Source organism: Podarcis liolepis (assembly GCF_965112155.1).
Source record: "Podarcis liolepis genome assembly, chromosome: 17".
Taxonomy (NCBI): Eukaryota; Metazoa; Chordata; class Lepidosauria; order Squamata; family Lacertidae; genus Podarcis; species Podarcis liolepis.
Genome location: NC_139571.1, coordinates 11,956,003 through 11,980,027, shown reverse-complemented (window position 1 = coordinate 11,980,027; position 24,025 = coordinate 11,956,003). Strand labels below are relative to the sequence as shown.

The window sequence follows — 24,025 nt, the reverse complement described above, 5'->3', positions numbered from 1 at the left end:
CATAAATGCCTTCAGAACTGGAGGCCAGGGATTGCCAATGCAAAATCAAGTAACCACGACAGGCTTTTTCTGGCTTTGTTATTTTTTTACTTTCTTGCATCAGATTGAGGAGGATGGCCCAATTTCCCTGTACTAGGTCACAGAAGATATTTAGATAGCCACAACCAGATACAGCTGGGTGGCAGAAAGTTCACCTTTTTTCTGATAGGTTCTGAGGAGTGTCAGGGGGTGGACGTGTGACTCTTTCACATGTCCTTGCTGGGTTTATAAAGCTCTGGCCTCCAAACGCAGCCAGGGAGACAAAGGCAGAACTCGCTTTTCCATTGTGGAGGTTGCAACATTGTGGTCATCCTCAACAGAGCTCCAGCTCTCAAATCATTCAGGGCCATGTTGGTGCTGCAGTTTGTTCTGAGTATTCTCATATTCCATTTTGGTGCTGCACAGGAGGCAACGTTGTAAGTTATAACCAGCATCTTCTTATAATATTTATTAGTTGACTGTGATTAGCTTCTTTGTTTAGCACAATGCTGCTGTTATCTGATGTTTATGAACTTCTAGGCCTTTGGTCAGGCTGACATTTCCAGCTAAGATGAATAGAGAGTCGTTGTAACTTTTCTCCAGATATTATTAACAGGGCAAGGTTAATAAGAGCAAGGTGTGAAAGTCTAACTGTAGGGATTTTTAATATATATATATTATTGACTTATGCCCCGCCGTTCCCCCAATGGAAAGACGGCTTACAGATAAAAACAAGAAGGTAGGAAAATACTATGAAGCACTGATAAAACTAAAACTATATACATTATAGATATACATGTATAAAATCTGTTTAAAACATACCAATGATTGCAATAAGAACAGCAGGATTTTATGTCAAAGTGTTGTCAAGCTTTCGTTAGTGTCAAGTGGCCAGCAGTTGTACAGAATGTCTCCTTCTTGACAAGTTTCACTTGACAAAATTCCCTTACCTGTACAGGTATTAAAGGTGCAGTAGCCTGAATGAACCAGATTACATTTGTTCCTAATTGTCTGTGAATAATAAAGTATTGAATTTTATAATTAACGCATAGTTCTTCTCGGCCAGTATTGCCTAATGGCATAGCAACTTTCCTCATGCAGCTGAAAGCAGTCTTTCTGCCAAATAGCTAAAGGATGGGATTTTCATGTGCTGTGAGTTGCTTTTGCTGGTACGAACTAATACAGCTGCTCTTTTGGGATTTCACAGGCAGTATGTCCTAGTAGTGCCTTCAGTACTGCAGAGTGGCTCTGCAAATACAGCCTGTGTGCAACTTCTCAACCTCAATGAGACTGTAAACCTGAATGTCTTTCTGGAATATGAGAGGCGTAATGTAACTGTTTTCCAAGAAGATGTGCGAAGGAAAAACTTCTTCAAATGCGGGTACTTTGTGGTAAGTATTTCTTGCCTCCGTGACAATTAGAAAGAGGCATAAACGGAGAGGAAAAAGGGAAAGGGGACCACCATAGACTTGTAGAGGTGGAAGGGACACCAAGGGACATCTAGCCCAACCCTGTAAGAATGTTGAAATTACAAAATAGGATAGAGGAGCAAGAAGGGATAGGAGGTGTGGGAAAGAGCAGAAAATATTGTTACCTGCCCCCCCCCCTCCAATCTCCAAGCGGTGTGAGATTCCAGGTGTTCCAGATGCTTACTCATGGTTCGTATTCCCTTTTGGAAATGAGGCACAGCAGAAGCTGTGGTGTCATTATGATATATGGTTTATTTACACATATATACAACCTCAGCTTACGATGGAGGAGTTCCAAGCAATGACTTTCAAGCAAATTCTGTTTCTCCCATTCCAGCCGCTTTGGAGTCAAGTTGCTAGCCCACATGGTGCTCTGATCCTCACCCCCTCTTCAGTTTGCAGTGTTTTTACACTGGCACCCCCCCCCCACTCACATTGGGCAAACTTCCCTTCTTGAACTCTCTCCTAAAAACTCTGGCATTATCTTCTGCTAACTACCCAGAGCCCGGAGCGCGGCTCCACCCACCTCCTGGCTGGCATATCCTTTACCTTCTTGCCTTATTTTTATTCTGTGAACGATCCTGAGATCTTTTGATGAGGGGCGGTATCTAAATATAATAAATAAAAAATTAAATAAATAAATAAATAGGTAAAGGTAACGGGACCCCTGACCATTAGGTCCAGTCGTGGCCGACTCTGGGGTTGTGGCGCTCATCTCGCTTTATTGGCAGAGGGGGCCGGCGTACAGCTTCTGGGTCATGTGGCCAGCATGACTAAGCCGCTTCTGGCGAACCAGAGCAGCACATGAAAACGCCATTTACCTTCCCGCCGGAGTGGTACCTATTTATCTACTTGCACTTTGACTTGCTTTCAAACTGCTAGGTTGGCAGGAGCTGGGACAGAACAACGGGAGCTCACCCCATCACGGGGATTTGAACCGCCACCTTCTGATCAGCAAGTCCTAGGCTCTGTGGTTTAACCCACAGCGCCACCTGCGTCCCAAAATCAATAGATATAATACATAAATAATTGGTCCACCACCTCTTTTCCCCCTCTTTTAATGGCCCATCTCTCTAGGTGATGTCCTGATTGGCTTGGCCTGTATTTTAAGCACTTTGCTAAGTTTGGCATCTGGCACACAGGAATTAGAAGAGAGGTTCTGGGATGAGAAGGGGAGTCTTATAACAATAAAATAATTATTAGCTGAGAATGCATGGGAAGCATTTTAAATGCTGTCTTTGCAAGAACCCTTTGGAATAGGTCGTTATTCAAAATATTCTCATCTTCCTATGGCAGACATAGTGCAGAGGCGGGAGGCCTCACACTACTAAATGAAGGTCCCTATCAGGGACTGCTTAACTGACAACTTCCTAACTCTCACCTGTTACTTCGCCATCACCCTACCATCAGAAACAGGGCAGCCAGTTAAGTTGGTCAGTCTGCCAATTTCAGAGCATTATCTATCTGGTAGCTAACAAAATACGGTGCAAATAGAATTGTGCTTTTAATTGGAACAACTCATGCATTCCTGTTGACATTTTTCAACGTCAAACTGCTGGAGAATCACAGCACCTGCTGTGATTGCAGAGACCAGCAACTCGTAACATCTGCTGCCTCCTGTGTTGTTTTTGCTGCGTTAGTGTGGTGTAGTGGTTAAGAGCGGTAGGCTCGTAACCTGGTGAACCGGGTTCGCGTCCCCGGTCCTCCACATGGAGCTGCTGGGTGACCTTGGGCTAGTCACACTTCTTTGAAGTCTCTCAGCTCCACTCACCTCACAGAGTGTTTGTTGTTGGGAAGAAATGGAAAGGAGAATGTTAGCCACTTTGAGACTCCTTCGGGTAGTGATAAAGCAGGATGTCAAATCCAAACTCTTCTTCTGAAGTGATCTCTCTGGGGCACCAGCCTGGGCAGTGTGTATGGAGGTCCTGGGCTGCCCAGACAATCAGACCCCCTCTTGACCTTTGCTGATAAGGTCCCAAGGAAAGCAGAGTGATATGTTTGGCACCAGCCTGGCTGCAGAAGTTGCCGGAGGGAGGTGTTCAAGGCAGCATCCAACTCCATTCCATTCCAGCTCCCAAAAATATCCCGCAAGGCAGGCGATGTTTAGGATCAGTTTTCCTTCTCCTAGACAGGCTAACATCCCAGGCTGATGAGCCCCATCTGTTCCACAAGGCAGCATTTGGGGGAATTAAGTCCCCAAATAGATAACATATCCAATATTAAACTGATAAGAACTTACTTTGGCTAACATCTAGTGTATTATCTGTTCTATCACATATGTTTACCAGACAGGTAAGCCATGTAGCTGTGAGATGCAGGGAAGGCAACTACAGGTGCTAGAATCCTTTGGAGAAAATGGTGGCAAACCACCACACATTTACAGGTCTATTGTTGTATCGCTTGGTTTCTTCCCTCACAGGTCCCTGAGGCCAGTTCCAACCCTGTGGCTTACATCACCATCTCTGTCAAAGGCGCCACCGTCAATGTGACAGAGAGGAGGGTTTTGGCCATACAGAACAAAGGCAGCGTTGTTTTTGTTCAAACTGACAAACCCATCTACAAACCTGGACAGGAAGGTAAGTGATGGTCACAGCATTATCTCTTCTACAGCAATGTGTAAAAAGTGTTTTGCAGCCCTTCCCAGACTCATCATGAATAGTCTAAATGCTGTAAATATGGGGAATTGTGGCAAGAGCTGCGTGTTCAGCAGCAGACCCTGGTCTGGAAAGCCAAGGCACTACTTTTTCTGTGACAAATTTGTAGAGGGGGGAATTATGGATACCACATCATCATCATCATCATATTTACTTATACCCTGCTCATCTGGCTGGGCCTCCCTAGCCACTCTGGGCAGCTCCCAACATATTAAAAACATGATAAAACATCAAACATTAAAAACTTCCCTAAACAGGGCTGCCTTCAGATGTTTTCTAAAAGTCAGGTAGTTGTTTATTTCCTTGACATCTGGTGGGAGGGCTTTCCACAGGGCGGGTGCCACTACCGAGAAGGCCCTCTGCCTGGTTCCCCATAACCTCACTTCTTGCAGTGAGGGAATTGTCAGAAGGCCCTCGGAGCTGGACCTCAGTGTCTGGGCTGACTGATGGGGGTGGAGATGCTCCTTCAGGTTTACTGGACCGAGGCCGTTTAGGGCTTTCAAGGTCAGCATCAACACTTTGAATTGTGCTTGGAAATGTACTGAAATGTGGTCTGACTGCTGAAATGTCCATAAATCTGCTACCAGAGGCAGTGTTAGGTTAGTGTGACCCATGTGGCACAACTCAGCACCACCTTAGAACGGAGGGCAAGAGGCACAATCCTATAGAACGGAGGGCAAGAGGCAGAGGGAGGGGCACTGAATTTTAGCATCATACAGGGTGCTGCGGAAAGTTTAGAGCCCCAAGTCCACCACTGCTGCAACAGATTAGTACAGGCTGTATACTGGGTTGGGAATGCAAGGAGGAAACCTAGAAAGGCTAAACTACTTAGGTATTAGGTATAATAACCCAGATTTCAAACTCAACCCACTTCACAAACCATGGTGAATAGAACTGGTAATCTGAGTCAACCTTTACTGTATGCTGAGGTGGTATTTGAATGCAGGTTTTTCATGTCCAAATGGATCCACTTGATCTCTTTTTTCCCTGGATTGCAGTTTCCCAGAATGATAAAAAACTTGCTGTTAGCTAGCGGGAAAGCAAGTGAATTTCTCTCACAGTCTTTTCCTTTCCCCTTCCATAGTGCTCTTCCGAATTGTTTCTCTAAATACCCGTTTTCAACCTGATCCTCAAACTGTAAGTATATGGTCAGGAGGAAGAATTTCCAAAATGCTCCTGGTTTATATTAAAGTCTTTGTGAACCATCTCATCCGCTTTAAAAAAAGCAGATGCACAACCCATAACCATAGCTTAACGCCCAAATAAGCATGCAGAGTCTGAGGCAAAACTTTTTGGTTTGGTGTTTGCTTGGTCTGCTCCTAAATAGCAGTCTATGCACGTAACTCCAAATGAGATTGAATCAGACCAAAGTAAACAGTTTCAAAGAAGCTGTCTATGCAATTTGGCCTACTAATAAGTGCTTAGCACACACGCAGCATTTTTGCTTTGAAGTTAAAAGCTAATGTTCTCCACTAAGGTTCCTGCAAATGGACTGAACATACCTATTGTGTCTGTGAATGATTTTGAATACTCTTTCTAGGAAATGAAGCAACTCTGGTCATTGTTGGAAAGTCAGTAAATAAATTAAACGTGTGGTAGATGGAATGGAAAGTTTAGCCATGGAACAAAGGGATACGATGACGTTTTAGTTATCCATTTAAAACGTATAGCAGTCTTAGCAGTTGTTTTAACAGCAATTATCTGCATTCTTGGCAAATTTATCAAAGCAGCAAATCTACAACATATGCAGACAACAATAGTTTAGTACATGTTACCAATGCAGACAGGCTAATTTGTGAAATTCTAGAATTTCTTTTACCTCTGTTCTGATTAATGATGTCCTCAGGTTTGGCCATTTATTGGGGGAAAGGCAGTCTGCCTTGAAGGACAGGAGAACTGTCTATGGCTGTCTGCTAGCAAGCATACTCACCCAATATATCCCTATGCACAAAATGCACAATATCGCAGCGTTTTAGCTGCAAATACTAAAAGAAGACTTGTTTCTAATCTTGCTCATTGCCTGAAACCTATTCCCTTATTTTGTTCCACCATCACTGAGATGTAAGCTATGCTGCCTCATATATTTAACAGAGCGAAACTGCACCATTTTTCATTCAGGGTTCAAATCATCCCTTTAAACACTTGTTGATTGGGAGTTTTGATGCTCAACTCTGAAAAGCTGTTGACATTTAAAATATTTTTCAAACACTAACATTCTCTTCACATTCATCTCTTTCAGTATCCTTTGGTCACCATTCAGGTAAGAGTCTTTGTTTTTAAAAGATGCGTATCTGTATTGTATTGTATTGTATTGTATTGTATTGTATTGTATTGTATTGTATTGTATTGTATTGTATTGTATTGTATTGTTGCACCCTAGTCTCTGATCAGTGTGAGATTCCAGGGGCTCCAGGCATGCTTACCCAGGATTCATGTTTCCTTTTGGAAATGAGGCACAGTAGAGATTGTGGTGTCTTTCTGATAGATGGCTTATTTACACATGTATACAAGGGGTTCACAGCTTCAACACCCCCAAAGGGTCTTGCTTCTCCCTTAGCCACAGCCTTGGATTCAAACAGAACTCAGACATTGCTCTCTGAACCTCTGCTCACTGCTTTGCATCATCACAGCAAACTCTGCTCAGAAACTCAGGCTTTGTTCTCCTATCTAAGAGGTGGAGAAAGGAGCCACTCATTTGTTGTCTAGCACAGAGCCTTCTTTTCTTTGTTCTCTTAATGGCCCATCACCCAGGTGATGGGTAGCTTATATTTAACACTTGCTATATCCAGGAGATGGGTGAGTCTCAACCAGAGTACTCAGACTCATAACTCTATTGTGCTTAAAACTGATTAAGTTTATGTGATTATTTGTAATATTCAGCTGCACCAGGGAATAAAGCAATTGGCAAACAACTTCTGTGAGGAAAAGGAAAAGTGCAGTTTGGCTGGGCTTAAGGCACAATCCACATCTATCTTTGTGTGAGAGGCAAAGGACTAGGATGAGGGTTTAGGAGGGGAAGAAGAGAAGGTACTTGGTGCCAGGGCTGGCTCCTATGCAATGCCCCAGGCTAGCATCCCCTGTCAGGGACTGGCTAGATGATGAGGAGTGGGGGGGGGTACCAGCTGGGGAACCCCCAAGGGAAGCTGCAGAGGAGGAACACTCAGAGCCCTAGGATTGGTGGTGGGGTGCTGAGGTGGGTCAGAGGAAGAATGAAGGGAGGAATGGTTGAATGCTGAAGAAGAAACATGCTTTAGTGAGCAAGGAGAGCCTGTGACAGAGAGCAGCTCCAAGGACACGCATGGCAATGCGTAGGGTGGAACAGAGATTACAGGTGCCCCAATGTAATTTGAGGCTGCTTGGGAAATATCTGGCAGAGAAGGAGACCTAGAGCATGGGTAGGCAAACTAAGGCCCAGAGGATCTGGCCCAATCGCCTTCTAAATCTGGCCCACAGACAGTCTGGGAATCAGCGTGTTTTTACATGAGTAGAATGTGTGCTTTTATTTAAAATGCATCTCTGGGTTATTTGTGGGGCATAGGAATTTGTTCATTATTTTCCCCCCCAAAAAATATAGTCCAGCCCCCCCACAAAAGTTTGCTGACCCCTGACCTAGAGGAAGTAGAGGGCAGGGACAGTCAGTCCTGTCAACTGTTGGCTTCCTCACAAACATTTTTTTTGCCTCTATGTTGATAGCCTTCAGATTTGGGCTGGTGTTCACTGCTACCTGCTGACTGCTAATCTAGTTCCTCCTGAAACTAAGCAACCTGAGTTGAATCTTTGGCTTCTTGCCTTAATGTGCCTTTATTCTGCGCTTCTAGGATCCCCAGAGGAACCAGATATTCCAGTGGAGAAACGTAACGTCTGAGATCTCTATTGTTCAGCTCTCATTCTCAATAATTTCGGAGCCAATTCTGGGAGACTATGAAATCATCGTGCAGAGTCAATCGGGAGCTAAGACCTCTCATATGTACTCTGTCCAGGAATATGGTAAACATATGCACCTGTTATTTTCTAAGGTTCAGAAAACAATTAGGACTTGCTGGAAGATGAAGGTCCTTAATTTTCTGGCCTGGTATAAAAATGTTAAACCACAGAGCCTAGGACTTGCTGATCAGAAGGTCGGCGGTTCGAATCCCCACAATGGGGTGAGCTCCCATTGCTCAGTCCCTGCTCCTGCCAACCTAGCAGTTTGAAAGCACGTCAAAGTTCAAGTAGATAAATAGGTACCACTCTGGTGGGAAGGTAAACGGCGTTTCTGTGCGCTGCTCTGGTTCGCCAGAAGTGGCTTAGTCATGCTGCCCACATGACCCAGAAGCTGTATCCCGGCTCCCTCAGCCTATAGAGCGAGATGAGCGCCGCAACCCCAGAGTCAGTCACAACTGGACCTAATGGTCAGGGGTCCCTTTACCTTTACTTATAAAAATGTAGCAACTTGGATTTTCAGAAAAGCCACATACAACACACAAAATGTTCAAAGGCAAACACATACTTGTCAAAGCTGGAGTTGTATGTATTTGCTGGTAAACAAACCTATTAAATAAACCTGACATTTTAGTAAAGCACCTAAAATGCAATTACGAAATGAAACAGTAAAACAAATCGTTCAGTGAGAGTCAACCGCTTGTTTACAATGCTGTTTCCTTATAATAGTATCACCGTTCTCTTAGACGATTCTCGGTGCAAATGACATAAATTATCTTTAGAAGGTTTTCCCATTTTAAAGCAGTATAAAATATATTTTAAATAATAATAATCCTCAGTGCTGATAATCATCTGGGAAGTGTGAGGATGGTCTGTCTCAAAAGGTGGGTCAGTTGAGGAAAAGGCTGACCAGACAAGCCTCAAACTTTGCCGCACACACATGCCAAATCACTGGTGGAGCATATACCTGTACGAATAGTGCCCTGGGGTGTGTGTGTGCGCGCATGAGGAACAGCACATGGAGGGAGCCTGCCGCAGCTCAGCTTGCAAGGGGGGCACATTCATGCGCCACAGTGCAGCCAAAGAGGGGGGCGGTGAAGCAGCCATCGACTTTCCTCCTCTCTGCCCCCAGGTCTGACCTGACCCAGGAGTGGAGCTGCAGCGTTGGGCCATCGTGAGAGGAAATTGTCTCTGCAACTCCCATGCATGCTGGAGCAAAGCTCCAATGAGAGAGCCTGTCATGGGGGTGCCTAGTCATGCCCCCTCAAAAAAATGTGCCCAGGGCCATGGCCCCCTCACGCCCCCCCCCCCATGCTACACCAATGTGCCAAAGTGTTCAAAATCGCAAACTGTTTCTCTGGAATATATGTTTGGCTGTGTCTTTTTCACTCTTCAGCATTACCACTGTATGACATCACTATCAGTGCACCGAAAACAGTCTCTGTGGAGAATCCAGATTTCGTTGTGAAGGTGTGCGGCTCGTAAGTATTGGGCCCAATGGCTGAAGTAGACTTTTTTAGTGGTGGAGGCTGATCTACTGGGGCTAAGGCACAACACTACCTTTGAAAATGCCAGGCAATTATTAAAAATTCCCTACTTACAGTCTCAAAGCCATGTACTCTTTCCTGTCCCACACATAGTTCCCTCCATTCACTCATTAAAAGCTGCAGCAACTGTGGGGTGGAGTCAGGTAAGTAACTAAGTCTGAGCCACATACAAATCCAGAGCATTTTTTCAGAAGGTATCGATGGCTCTGCTTCCAACAGACCCCTTTCCTAGCTTGAGTTCAGAATAACTTGAATGGAGAGGGGTGAAAGAAAATGCTGTTAGTATTATTTATAGCTTGCTTTTTTGTGAGTTTTGAAAACAAAAAGCTTGGTCTCTGTACCTATCTGGATATGACTCCACATCCTTCCCCAAACCTGGGACATCTTCTCCCAAAGCTCAGACATAGCAGCAGCTGATAATGATTATTCACATTTTTAAGACTGAGATATGCATGGAAAATATGTTCTGCTGTGCTCTGATGTACTCAAATGAAACATTTATTTATTTGCCTGTTGGTGGAATGCTTTGTTTAGAAAAGTTTTTAATGTTTGATGTTTTATCGTGTTTTTAATATTCTGTTGGAAGCCGCCCAGAGTGGGCAGCATATAAATAATATTTTATATATATATTGAAGGGGTATGTGCAAACTCAGTATCCCACCTTCTGCTTCCATTGTTTTCTCCATTTAGAGAAAAAGATGTTTTGGGTTAATTGAATAGTTAAATAAATTTTGTGGTGGAGAGAAAACACATGCGACAGGAAGCCCTTCTCCTTCGCATTCTAAAAGTATTTGCGTTAATTTTTTAGTGATTGATGTGTAGGTATAAACAGTGCATGAATTCAAAAACTTATGTCGTGGTATGGCTTAAGTTCTAAATACAGTGGTACCTCGCAAGACGAATGCCTCGCAAGACAAAAAACTCGCTAGACGAAAGGGTTTTTTGTTTTTTGAGCTGCTTCGCAAGACGATTTTCCCTATGGGCTTGCTTCGCAAGACGGAAACGTCTTGCAAGTTTGTTTCCTTTTTCTTAACACCGTTAATACAGTTGCGACTTGACTTCGAGGAGCAACTCATAGAACGCGGTGTGGTAGCCTTTTTTGAGGTTTTTAAAGACTTTGGTGATTTTTGAAGCTTTTCCAAAACTTTCCCGACACCGTGCTTCGCAAGACGAAAAAAATCGCAAGACGACAAAACTCGCGGAACTGATTAATTTCGTCTTGCGAGGCACCACTGTATGCAGTTTGGAGTCAATCTTGTCTGAAAATCATACTCCCCCCCCCCCTTACATGGAAAGTCTTCCTGTGTCCATAGATGTGCAGAGAATAATTGATGCTTTTTCAGCGAGGAAGAGACAATGGTACTCTGCACATGAGTAATGGCACCCTTTCATAAATAAATGATGCACAGGTCATATTGCGATGAAAACGGCACAGTTACAAATTGCAGCCCCACCAAGTCAAAATGTTAACAGCCACCACTTTAAGGAAGGTTATGTAAGGAATCGGCTGATGCCTAAAAAATTTATGTCAGCATGCAAAGGCAGCTGACATTTGCTGAGGCTGAATGCAAAACTCATCAGGTGCATTTATCAGAGGAAACACATTTCCAGTGCATCTCTGAATCTGTAGTCCTTTCTGTATTTCTAGCTCTTACGTCTAGGCCATCTATTCTCAAATACTGTATGCTTCTTTCCCTTCTAGGTATACGTATGGGCAGCCAGTTGAGGGGAAAGCTCAGCTCAGTGTGTGCAGAAATCTCAATTTTTATGGAACCTGCAAGAGGGACCCTGTCTGTGAATCTGTTAATAAAGAAGTAAGATACATAGTTCCTTATCATTTTCTGTCCTTCTCCTCCCTCCATTGTCTTCTCCTGTTTTCCTTTCCCATTAGGCCTTTTTGCACAGTCAGAAAAATTTATTCCACAAATAATGATGCAGTCCAGTTTGCAATGAAGTCAAAAGTGCTGCATCGTCCAATCCTTTGAATTATACGCCGCAGACCTCAGCCCAGTGTAATATCCACAGCACTTATCCTGCCCTCATGTAATGGATAGGGATGGAGCTGTGTACAGACTTGCTGCCAGGAGACAGATCATAGAGAATCACAGAATTGTAGAGTTGTAAGGGGACCACAAGGGCCATCTAGTCCAACCCCCTGCAGTGCAGGAATATGCATCTGTCCCATGCAGAATTCAAGCCCACAATCTTGGCATTATCAGCACCACACCAGTGGCGGAGGAACCCTCTCTGACACCCAAGGTGGGATGCTGAGGGGCGGGGTGAACCGCCTGGTGGCGCACCCACAATGACCATACAAAGTGCGCATGTGTGGCATCTCGTACGGGGTGCCACTCGGGGGTGACAAGATGGCCCCTGCCTCCCCCCAGCTGTAGAGCGGCCGAGGGCGCACACAGTCAATATGAGCGCCACTTACATGGCGTCTGTATGGGCTGCCGCACATGCGCACTCCATATGGGCTGCCGTGCACACGCCTTCCATATGAGCATCCGTATGGGCTGCCATGCGAGCAGCATCCTGTATGGATTGCACATGTGCGGCATCCCATACAGACTGCGCATGTGTGACATCCTGTATGGAGTGCACACATGTGGCATCCATACTGACTGTGCGTGCCCTTGGCCACTCTACAGCTGGGGGGAGGCGGGGCCATCTTGTCACACACCCCCAGAGTGGCACCTGTTTTGGACCGTCCCCTCCGCCCCCCACTTCGTATGCCCCTGCACCACATTAATCAACTGAGCTAGCCTCCCCCCTTTTCCAGTCTGTCGGATGTCAGCTCTAACATTGCCTCTACAAATCTGAACAAAACAAAAATGGTTCATAAAACTGGGGGCATTCGGGGACATAAGAATAAGGAGCCATTGCTTGGTGCTCATTTTTGCTTTTCATTTATTGCTGCATTCTAGAATTAACTACAGCTCACCTCATTGGTCTACAGAGCCCCAGGAATTTTGAGTTCCTTCCTATATGAATAAGTATCTGGGTCACAGCACAAAGCCAGGGCCATGGAAACCAGTAGACTGGGGATTTGTGGAGTGGGATCATTTTCCTACTGTATTCTTCCTTGTGGAGTAATGGTGTCATAAGTCACCAAGTTCAGTCTGAAGCTTATTGGGTATAGGCTTCTTTGGTTATAGGCAGTATTGGGTACAGGCAGTAATTGGGTATAGGCAGTATTGGTTAAAGCACTCTAATGGCCTGAAAGCTGTTATTGGCTGAGCTTCCCCAGAATCCCGGAGAGGAGATAAGGGCAGACAGTAGGATCAAGAGATGCTGTGACAGAACAATTAGGGACCTATGAGAATACATGTCTGAGATGTCAGGAGGCCAAAGGGCCAGACATGGGCATGAGGGTTGTAGGAAGGAGCAGCCCAGTGGAATCTCAGAAGGGAAAGAAATCTGGGAGAGAAAGCTGCAAAGATAAGGAAAGTTGGCTTGCATTGATTTAAAGACCTCTGAAACTTCTCTAATTTATTAATGGTGGGCTTCCAGAAGCAATTTCCAGCATACATTGGATACTACATGAAGAGGAAGATGCTTTTTTTAGGGCTGCCTTGGCTTGAGGAACTTAGGAGCAAAGGATAGGGCATGCAGTCAAATTTTCTCAATGAGCCAACTGAACATGGGCGAGAGAATTGAATCATGTCTGCAGGGCCTTTGAAACTGTCCATGGGCACTTTTCAGATCTTCCATTGAAGGCATGGAAGCAGTTCTAGCAGGGCTATAGCTGTGTGAACAGGGCTATAGCCACTCCTGCCAAAATCTTCCAAATGGATATTGGATAATTTAAGCAAAAGCACACATGGGAAACAATACTTGGAGCTGGTCCACAGGAAATGGAGGGGCAACATGTTGCCTTCAAACTCAGCTCTCTTAGGGATGCTGCAAGGACTGGGCATGGCTCCATGAGATCAATAGCGAATATCAACCTAAGTAGGTGGGCACCCTGAATCATATTCAGACATCTGGCATGCATTAAAACACAGTGGCTTCTTGGAAGCTGTTTCTATTGTCATCAATGGCACTGGGTCAGATTTGTTGTTGTTGTTTAGTTGTTTAGTCGTGTCCGACTCTTCGTGACCCCCTGGACCAGAGCACGCCAGGCACTCCTGTCTTCCATTGCCTCCTGCAGTTTGGTCAAACTCATGCTGGTAGCTTTGAGAACACTGTCCAACCATCTCGTCCTCTGTCATCCCCTTCTCCTTGTGCCCTCAATCTGTCCCAACATCAGGGTCTTTTCCAGGGAGTCTTCTCTTCTCATGAGGTGGCCAAAGTATTGGAGCCTGTGCTTCAGGATCTGTCCTTCCAGTGAGCACTCAGGGCTGATTTCCTTCAGAATGGAGAGGTTTGATCTTCTTACAGTCCATGGGACTCTCAAGAGTCTCCTCCAGCACTATAATTCAAAAGCATCAATTCTTCGGCGATCAGCCTTCTTTATGGTCCAGCTTTCACTTCCATACATCACTACTGGGAAAACCATAGCTTTTACTATACGGACCTTTGTTGGCAAGGTGATGTCTCTACTTTTTAAGATGCTGTCTAGGTTTGTCATTGCTTTTCTCCCCAGAAGCAGGCGTCTTTTAATTTCGTGGCTGCTGTCACCATCTGCAGTAATCATGGAGCCCAAGAAAGTAAAATCTCTCACTGCCTCCATTTCTTCCCCTTCTATTTGCCAGGAGGTGATGGGACCAGTGGCCATGATCTTCGTTTTTTTGATGTTGAGCTTCAGACCATACTTTGCACTCTCCTCTTTCACCCTCAATAAAAGGTTCTTTAATCCTCCTCAGCAACACCAATTAATTTTAATCCTTACCCCTCCTCTTTTTCAGCTGGGCAAAGATGGCTGCCTTGCCCATGTCTTCAGTTCCAAGACTTTTGAGCTTAATCGTTCAGGGTACTGGATGAACCTAGATGTGAAAGCCATCGTCACTGAGAAAGGAACAGGTAACCCCTTCCACGTAATCAAAAAGAGACTGCTGGGAAAATAAATAAACAGCAGGCATGAAACTATTTTGGATAGTTTATTTCATATTAGTCAGCTAATTATGTTTGTTCTTGGACTCTCGCACAGGGATTCGGAGTGAACGTTCAGCCTACATTTCAGTTTCTCGGATACTGGGGACTGTGACATTTCAGAATATGGACCGGGACTATAAAAGGGGGATCCCCTATTGTGGTCAGGTAAAATGAGAAGCTGAGTATGACGCAGCCTAAATGCCTATATCTAGAGATGAGTGACTAAATTTCATCTCCTTTAGGAGTGAAACAGCAAAACTGAAGGAATGCCTTTCTAACTGAGAAACAAAACCACATTTGTCACTGAAATTTCTGCTGAAGGGAAGTTTTAAGTAAATGCAGGGTGGGACATAAAAAGATCTGCACAGGGGAAATATCTAATAAACTCTGAGGAAAGCCAGTTGTACTAGTAACAAACATTATGACTGTCCTATAGATCCCCAGGTTGTCCCTAGATTTCATGAAATCTGAAGTGAATCTGAGAGCTTCTTTTTACTATGAATTTTTTGTTTTCCAAAATAATAAAACTGTTGAAAACAACATCTGGGTACAAGTCTAGTTATGCAATACAATATCTACAGAAAAATTAAATTGAGTATGTAGTGTCATTTCAAGCATATTCTTAAGACATAATCCACAGACAAATTTGAGAAGTTGGTGGGAGGCAATTGTTATCTTCTTCCTTTACATATGAAAAGAAAGAAGACCAGAATTCAACTGAGGTAGTTTTACTACCCTTCTAAGCCTTGCTAGTCACTCTGTGATAGCCACATCCCAAATGTTGTTGAACCTCAAGGGGTAACTCAGCCTGAGATTTCCAAAAAATATGCTATCGCCAAATGTGTGGCCACCAATAGGAAAAAACCCCACAAATCTTTATGTCAAATAGTGAGGCTAGAATCTATGTTTAACGAAAGCAGGGCTAAATCTGGATTTCGCGAGAGAGGTTATTTAATGATTATAAAAATAATATCAAAGACCCTGGTCCAGAACGTATGAACGAGTTTTACATTCCCACCAAGCATGGAAATAAGATTCGAGATTCCCACATCCCCTTCAACAGAGAGGGAATAAGGATTTATTGTTTTTTCCTAAGCAAACCGTGAAACTGAGAGCTCTTGTAGAATACTAGGAATATGAGCAAGCTGGAAAATCTTCAGTTCAAGTCCCATCTCAGTATGTGGTGCACTCTGAAAACTTGAAATTTACTCTGTAATTATCAACATTAACATGAAGGTTCTTCCTCGTGTGAAACCCATGAGAAATGTTGGGGAAACAAAAATAAACAGTGCAGTCCTAATTCCCCGATCTTTGCTGCTTGATTGGTGGGTGGGTAGGCAGTGAAATGTCCGCTTCTATAGAGACCCCTGCTGCTCCTGGGAGAGATCATCAGGGGGTTTGGGCTGGGTGTTCATCAGTATGCAGATGACACCCAGCTCTACCTCTCCTTTAAATCAGTACCAGTGAAGGCCGTGAAGGTCCTGTGTGAGTGCCTGGAGGCTGTTGGAGGATGGATGGCGGCTAACAGATTGAGGTTGAATCCTGACAAGACAGAAGTACTGTTTTGGGGGGACAGGGGGCGGGCGGGTGTGGGGGATTCCCTGGTCCTGAATGGGGTAACTGTGCCCCTGAAGGACCAGGTGTGCAGCCTAGGAGTCATTTTGGACTCACAGCTGTCCATGGAGGCACAGGTTAATTCTGTGTCCAGGGCAGCTGTCTACCAGCTCCACCTGGTACACAGGCTAAGACCCTACCTGCCCGCAGACTGTCTTACCAGAGTGGTGCATGCTCTAGTTATCTCCTGCTTGGACTACTGCAATGCGTTCTACGTGGGGCTACCTTTGAAGGTGACCCGGAAACTGCAATTAATCCAGAATGCGGCAGCTAGACTAGTGACTGGGAGTGGCTGCCAGGACCACATAACACTGGTTCTGAGAGATCTGCATTGGCTCCCAGTACGTTTGCAAGCACAATTCAAAGTGTTGGTGCTGACCTTTAAATCCCTAAACGGCCTCGGTCCTGTATACCTGGAGGAGCGTCTCCACCCCCATCATTCAGCCCAGACACTGAGGTCCAGCTCTGAGGGCCTTCTGGCGGTTCCCTCATTGCGAGAAGTAAGGGTACAGGGAACCAGGCAGAGGGCCTTCTCGGTAGTGGCGCCTGCCCTGTGGAACATCCTCCCAGCAGATGTCAAAGCAATAAACAACTACTTTACTTTTAAAAGACAACTGAAGGCAGCCCTCTTTAGGGAAGTTTTTAATGTCTGATGCTGTACTGTTTTTCATATTCAGTTGGAAGCCGCCCAGAGTGGCTGGGGAAACCCAGCCAGATGGGCGGGGTATAAATAAATAAATTATTATTATTATTATTATTATTATTATTATTATTATTATTATTATTATTCCTTCCAAAATATTGTGTTTGGAAGCAGGCTGCCATTGGCTTTGGATCCACTGGATCCAAAGTCCCTCTGATTTCTCAAGGGGTCCAATTTTAAATGTCACCCGACTTCTGCAAGGTGACAGGCCTTCAGATGTGGTGGTCGCTTCACACCACTGCTCCTTAGCTAGGGTTCAGGATCACTCTGCAAGATAAAGCCTTGGGTTTGGAGAGCATTGCTGAGTCAGAGATGAGCTACTGATGCCTCTGGGGTTTTCCTTCTCCCTCAGATAAAACTGGTTGATGTTGATGACTCTCCCCTTGGAAATGAGATTGTCCAACTACATGTCGACAACAAAAATGTGGGCAACTACAGCACCGATGGAAACGGCACCGCTGAGTTTTGTATTGATACCTCAACGTTCTTTAGTTCAGATATCTCTCTCAGAGTAAGTGACCAACAGAAGCCAGGGCTATTTCACACTTCTCCAAACACCTCTTCGCCTTTCTCTTTTCTTAAAGGTGCCAGTGCTGTGTTGCACATGTTTGCATGTAATAGGTAGCTAGTACCCAAGTCCAGGACTAGGGAACTGTCTCCTTTAAATAACTACCGTATTTTTCCGTGTATAAGACGCCCCCATGTATAAGATGACCCCTATTTTTTTTAACCCAAAATTAAGAAATCAAGTTGTTTAGCTTTTTTTGGGGGGGGGTAGGGGAGGTCACTTCTGCCAATCGCTTACCTGCCTGCCTGCCACTGCCGATCACTTGCCACAGCCATTGCCGATCGCACACCTCACCGTAGCCATCAATTGTCTGCCCGCTAGCCGCCACCAAAAAGCATTGTCTTATACACAGAAAAATACGGTATCTCCAGTAATAGTTGGGGGGTACTCCTGAATCCTTTGTTGTCGCTTGAGGCTCAGGTGGCCTCAGTAACCTCCGAGTGCCTTCCATCAGCTTTGGCTGGTGGCCCAGCTACGCCCCTATCCAGACAGGGATAGCCTAACTACTGTTGTCTATGCTCTGGCAACCTCTAGGTTAGATTACTGCAATGCGTTATACGCAGGGCTGCCTCTGAAGACGATTTGGAAACTTCAGCTAGTGCAGAATTCAGCAGCCAGGTTGCTCACCGGAGCAAGACGGTTTGAGCATATTACACCGATCCTGGTCCAACTGCACTGGCTACCAATTAGTTTCCAGGTCCAATTCCAAGTGCTGATTTTGAGCTATAAAGCCTTAAATGGCTCAGGACTGCAATACCTCAAGGACCACCTCTTTCCATATGAACCTACCTGAACCCTGAGATAATCTTCTGAGGCTCTTCTTCATGTGCCTTCTCCTCAAAAGGTCCGGAGAGTGGCAACACGAGAATGGGCCTTCTCTACAGTAGCTCCCCATCTGTGGAATACTCTCCCCAGGGAAGTTTGCCTGGCGCTTTCATTATACAGTGGTACCTCGGGTTACAAACACATTTGGTTACAGACTCCGCTAACCTGGAAGTACTACCTCGGGTAAGAACTTTATCTCAGGATGAGAACAGAAATCGAGCGGCGTCAGGAGGCCCCATTAGCTAAAGTGATACCTCAGGCTAAGAACGGTTTCAGGTTAAGAACGGACCTCCGGAACGAATTAAGTTTGTAACCAGAGGTACCACTGTACACCTTTAGGCACCAGGCAAAAACATTCCTTTTTAATCAGGCCTTTGGTTGATCTGATTTACATCCCATGCCCTTTAAAATGTGGTTTGGGGGGGGGCCTATTGGGTTGTTGTTTTTATTTTTATTATGTATTTTGTGGTTTTATATCTTGATTTTATTCTGTGAACTGCCCTGAGACCCCTGGGTATAGGGCAGTATATAAATTCAATTTTAAAAAAAAGAACAAATCAGTCACTAAAGCTGTATGTCCCTATTTGCAGTTTGTAATCCAGGCATAGGCAAACTTGGCCCTCCAGATGTTTTGGGACTACAACTCCCATCATCCCTGACCACTGGTCCTGTTAGCAAGAGATGATGGGAGTTGTAGTCCCAAAACACCAGGTGGGCCGAATTTGCCTATGCCTATTGTAATCCGAAGGCTTCCAATGACCCTGACTTGTCCAATTTTCCATAGAGAAATAATGTGACGTCCTGATTTCTACATCTTCCTCCTCTCTGCCCTCCCTTCCCCGTTGCCTACAGCTAATATATAAACCCAATGAAAATTGCAACAGCGATGGCTGGTTATTACCCTACTATCCAGAGGCCTATCATTCAGTCCAGCGCTTCTACTCCAGAACAGATAGTTTTGTGAAGATACACCAGGTGCCAGGAGAGTTGCCTTGTGACCAGGTCAGCAGAATCAAAGTCTCCTACAGCCTGACTATAAAAGGACAGAACACTGCAACCTTCTATTTCTTTGTAAGTATCAAAGAGCTGCTCGGTTTTCTTTATTTGACATGGAAGTATTTATTGGGGGTGGGAGGTCATATGCCTGCAAAAAAAAGAAAGAAGATCAAACAAACAGAAGGCCCCACCAAAATACAAAAGGAGGTACATGACCCTCAAACAGATGTCGAGAAGGAATTTTTACAGTGGTGCCCCGCAAGACGAATGCCTCGCAAGACGGAAAACTTGCTAGACGAAAGAGTTTTCCGCTTTGGAGGTGCTTCACAAAACGAATTTCCTATGGGCTTGCTTCGCAAGACAACAATGTCTTGCGAGTTCCTGCTGGTTTCCCCCCCCCCCTTTTGCTAAGCCGCTAAGCCGCTAAGCCGCTTATCAGCTGATCTGATCAGCAGATAAGCTGCTAAAAGCCGCTAATAGCACTAATAGCGCTAATAGCGCTAATCCGCTAATCCTTCAATGGGCTTGCTTCGCAAGACGAAAAAACTGCTAGGCGAAGAGAATCACAGAACGGATTCTTTTCGTCTTGCGAGGCACCACTGTATTAAGCTACCTGACTTGTTTCAAAGATTTTTTTTTCAAGAATGATTATTGTAAACTATTCTGTGGCAAAAATGTGTTCCCAAAGCATTTGAGCCAATGCAGAGCCAGCGGCGGAGCAAGCCAATCAGGCACCTGGGGCAGCGCAAATGCCCTGCACCCAGGGGCGGGGCCAGTCACCTAGGGGGCGGGGCTAGCCAGGGCAGGACGCTCCACTGGGCCTCTGAGGAATCTGCCTGCCTCCTCCCACTCAGCCACCCTACAGCTGAGGGGGAGGCGGCTGGCAGACCTTTTGGGGCAGCATAGAGCCTGCCGGCATCCAAGCCACCACGTCACTCCCAGCTGGGTTCAGCTGCGGCAAAGCCGGATTAGTAGATTGCTCCCATTCTGTATCATTGGTTTTTCTCTGCACTCTTCCTGAATTCTGATTTAACTAGGAGATGATCGTGCATGGTTAACATTTCCTTTTTTTATATAAAAAGACATTTTAAAAACTAGGGAAACGGTGAAATTCATTCTGAATGCAGGTTTACTGCCAAATGCTCCAAAGCTGGAATGAATTTAGAAGTTTTCCTAATTTTTCTCATATCTCTTAATATAAATCAGTTTATATATGCCCCACCCCACCCCCTAGCCAGGTTACAGGTATGCACTGATAAAACACTGAGTGTGCTGAGCTCAAAACAGTTGATTCCCTTGCTCAAAAGGATAAGAACCACTGCCACTATGGGCCATAGTTACTGAGTGACATGAAGACAGGTGGCAACTTTTGCACGGTAAACATTGCAGGATTGTGTGTGCGCACGATCATTAATATATTTTGTACAAGGTGAATAAGGATTCACTGAACAGGAGAGAGAAAAATTAGTTTTGATACATTTCAAAATATCAAAGGGCTTCCAAACTTGTATTCATAATTGAGATTCTGCTGTGAGGTGATTTTTTTGAACCATACTTCTCCCATGCCCTTGAGTTACACTGCCTATTGTTTATTTCCCTCTTGGTGTACACAGGTACTGGTGAAGAACAAAATTATAAACTCAGGCAGAAACGTTGTCACCCTCAGTCGTGGTAAGTAGTGCTGTGCCAAAATTTAGTGGTGTTTGGTTTTCCTCATGAAAACGGCCATTTTGAAGGGTACGAAAGGGTCTGTAAACTGTTGTGTGTGTTTTCTTGTACCTGTTCACAGCTATTGTTGCCCCTCACTCTGCTCTTAGCTGTTGTTGGCAAGAATTCAGTTCCAATATGCCCAAAACGTTGAGAACTTTTCTTCATTGGTTTCCAAATTGGACTACACTATAGGGCTGATCTTGGAAAAACTGTTCCTGGGGTGCAAACTCGCTGCCTCGTTCCACAGTAAACCCTTAGGGTATTAGACTCCCCTTCAGTGGGGTACCATATTACACCCACAACAGCAGTTTCTTTGTTTCCCCCTGCTTGGGAATAATCTGGGACCCTCCAGCCTTTGAAACCTCATCTGGCTACTACTCCATCTCTCTTCCCCAAGGTGATTTGTTTTCTTGGAGGGAGGTACCATATGTTAGAGCAGTGTTTCCCAAACTTTTTTGGGCAACGGCACACCTGTTTACTGAAAAAAATCTCGCGGCACACCACCATTAAAGCCCCGCCCCGTGACGTCAGCGCGCAGCATCACGCCGGGAGGGACGCACAAAAGTGAAAGTTTTTTCCCTCCCCCTTGCCGGGGAACCTCCAAGCTTTGGGGGTGGGAGGAGGCAGCAGAGCGAGGGACTGAGGGACGGCGGCAACTGAGGCGGCGGCGGCTGTTGTGGTGGTGGCGGCGATAGCGGGCGGAGGAGGGGGCGGCGGCGGGGCTTGAGGAGCCGTCGCCGGGAGTTGCTGCTGCTGTTGTTGCTGCTGCTGCCCGGACATGCCGGCCTCCTCCTCCTCCGCTGTCTCGCGCTCCTCCCTTTTGCACGCGCTGCCCCGCCGCTCGGCACCACCACCGCGGAGCCGCCCCCGGCTCGACGCGGATCCTCGCCGCCGCCGCCTCTCACCGCCCGACTCGCCCGCCTCCCTCCCACGGCACACCAGCCAATGTCTCACGGCACAGTAGTGTGCCGCGGAACACCGGTTGGGAAACACTGTGTTAGAGGCTCTGGGTCAGGGCCAGCCCGCCCATGGGGCGGACTGAGATAGCTGCCTCAGGTGATGGAGTCCCCCAGGGCACCGCACCCACAGGTGCCTAACAGAAATGGCACTGGCTTCTAGCGAGATCTCATGAGACCTCACTGGAATCCACCGCCACATGACCCTGGTAAGTGAGGCTTTGGTAGAGGGTGGCAGAGGGGAGGCAGCAAGGACAGCACGTTCCCATTTTGCCTCAGGCGGAAAAACTGGATGAGCCGCCGTAGCTCTGGGTATAGGAAGAATGTAGGTGAAATGTCTGCCTTGATTTTGCCTGCAAAATGTGCTCATGTGTCAAATTCTTGCCCCACCGCATACATTCTTTTTTTAAAAGCCCCATTGGTTATTTATTATATTTGTATACCATGATCCTGAACGGTGATTGAGTCTGTTGAGCCAGTGTAACTTTTGTAAGTGTGCAAGCCTCTTTATCATCTTCTCTCAAAGCCCTCTGCCAGGAGCCTCGTGTTTCAGGCTCATGACCCCAGCTTGTCTCTGATTGTTCTCCATCCAGATGATTTGGCAGCTTCCAAAGGCCACTTTTACATCTCACTTTCTGTCGATGCAAACATGGCTCCCGTTGCCACGCTGCTGGTCTATACTCTACATCCTGAGAGGGAGGTGGTTGCTGATACTGCCAGATTCGAGATAGAGAAGTGCTTCCACAATAAGGTAAGATAATGCAATGAGGTAAGAATTGCAAAACACTTAATATGCAGGTAAAAGTAAAAGTACCCCTGACTGCTAGGTCCAGTCACGGACAACTCTGGGGTTGCATGCTGACATTAATAGTGTGGAACATGGCAATTTGCTCTTAGGAAAGCTCTTGAAAAGCTGGATGAGTTAAGCTTTAGTCTCTTTTTAGTCTTCTGGAATTTCAGAAGTTTTCTCATTGTATGGAAGTTGCATGGCTTACACCAGATTGTGGGGACAAGTGTTTAGTGGTTGTCTAACAATCCCCCTCAGCATCAGCTTGCCTCCCTCCCTGATGATGTTTCATAGCCTGGGGACTAGCCATCAGTTCCAACAAGCATAAGACATGTTCAGCTAGAAGATGAAATAAATGTGCCCCACTCCATAATTCATTTTCTTATTCAGCTATACAGGAAGCCCCTACTGATAAGTGAAACAAACCCACTGTAACACAATAGGTCACAACAGGTGTCTCAATCTAAGTATTGTGACTTTCTAAGAGTCTAAGATGGAAAGAAGGCTTTATATTAAGGTCATCTAAGAAATCAGTTGGCCTTCCCATGAAATTAATCCTTTAAATGTTTTTTACTTGATTTCAGGTCAGCCTCCAGTTCTCCGTGAAGGAAGCTCTTCCAGCTTCAAATGTCAGCCTCGATGTCAAAGCTGCTGCCAACTCCCACTGTGCTCTGCGAGCTGTGGACCAGAGCGTTCTTCTCTTGAAGCCAGAGACAGAATTGTCAGCTGAAAGTGTAAGAGCAAAAGCCACCTGCCTGTTTGTGCCCACACCGAATCTTGCATGCTGAGTGTAATGATCTCAGGCAGGCAAGCAAGCCCCAATAAGAACTAATGAGTCTCTGGCAGTTTTATGCCACGTTTATTTACAATTTACATCCAGAGCATGGCTCTGAGCCTGCCGCTTTTAGCTACGAGTTGGTCATTCTGAGTCTCCGCCCCCGTCACAGCACAAAGGGCGCCAAAGTCCAGTCCTTCCTCTTTTGTATTTCCGTTGCATTTTAACCCTTTCAGCTCTTCTGGTTCTACCTCCCGGTTGCCTGATAACCCCCTCAATGACATCTATCTCCTCCGCTCCCTCTGCCTGTGAGCTTTCCATGTCTGGGAACTCTTGATGAAGGGGGGGATGAACTAACCCACTCCTGCTCTGTCTGTGGCTGAAATCCCTCGCTTCCAGAGTCAGACTCTTGCTCCCTTTGTACTGGCAATCCTTCGTCTCCAGA

General features: G+C 45.6%; 1 protein-coding gene across 2 annotated transcripts in view; it reads left to right on the top strand.

Annotated features, from left to right (window-relative positions):
• Positions 1-240: 240 nt before the first annotated feature.
• Positions 241-24,025, top strand: part of LOC310697059 (ovostatin-like) — a 52,855-nt gene continuing 29,070 nt past the window's right edge. The window contains exons 1-15 of one of the 2 annotated variants that reach the window (XM_083483290.1): positions 241-455; positions 1,226-1,409; positions 3,907-4,063; positions 5,226-5,278; positions 6,381-6,401; positions 7,960-8,128; positions 9,459-9,543; positions 11,312-11,423; positions 14,460-14,574; positions 14,702-14,811; positions 17,316-17,474; positions 19,209-19,427; positions 20,966-21,023; positions 22,612-22,769; positions 23,390-23,539. In XM_083483290.1, coding sequence (XP_083339416.1) covers positions 388-455; positions 1,226-1,409; positions 3,907-4,063; positions 5,226-5,278; positions 6,381-6,401; positions 7,960-8,128; positions 9,459-9,543; positions 11,312-11,423; positions 14,460-14,574; positions 14,702-14,811; positions 17,316-17,474; positions 19,209-19,427; positions 20,966-21,023; positions 22,612-22,769; positions 23,390-23,539 — 1,818 coding nt within the window. In that variant the 5' untranslated portion in view covers positions 241-387. Of the gene's footprint in view, positions 456-1,225; positions 1,410-3,906; positions 4,064-5,225; positions 5,279-6,380; positions 6,402-7,959; positions 8,129-9,458; positions 9,544-11,311; positions 11,424-12,934; positions 13,056-14,459; positions 14,575-14,701; positions 14,812-17,315; positions 17,475-19,208; positions 19,428-20,965; positions 21,024-22,611; positions 22,770-23,389; positions 23,540-24,025 lie in introns of those variants that run through there. The other variant, XM_083483291.1, reaches the window with a different exon arrangement.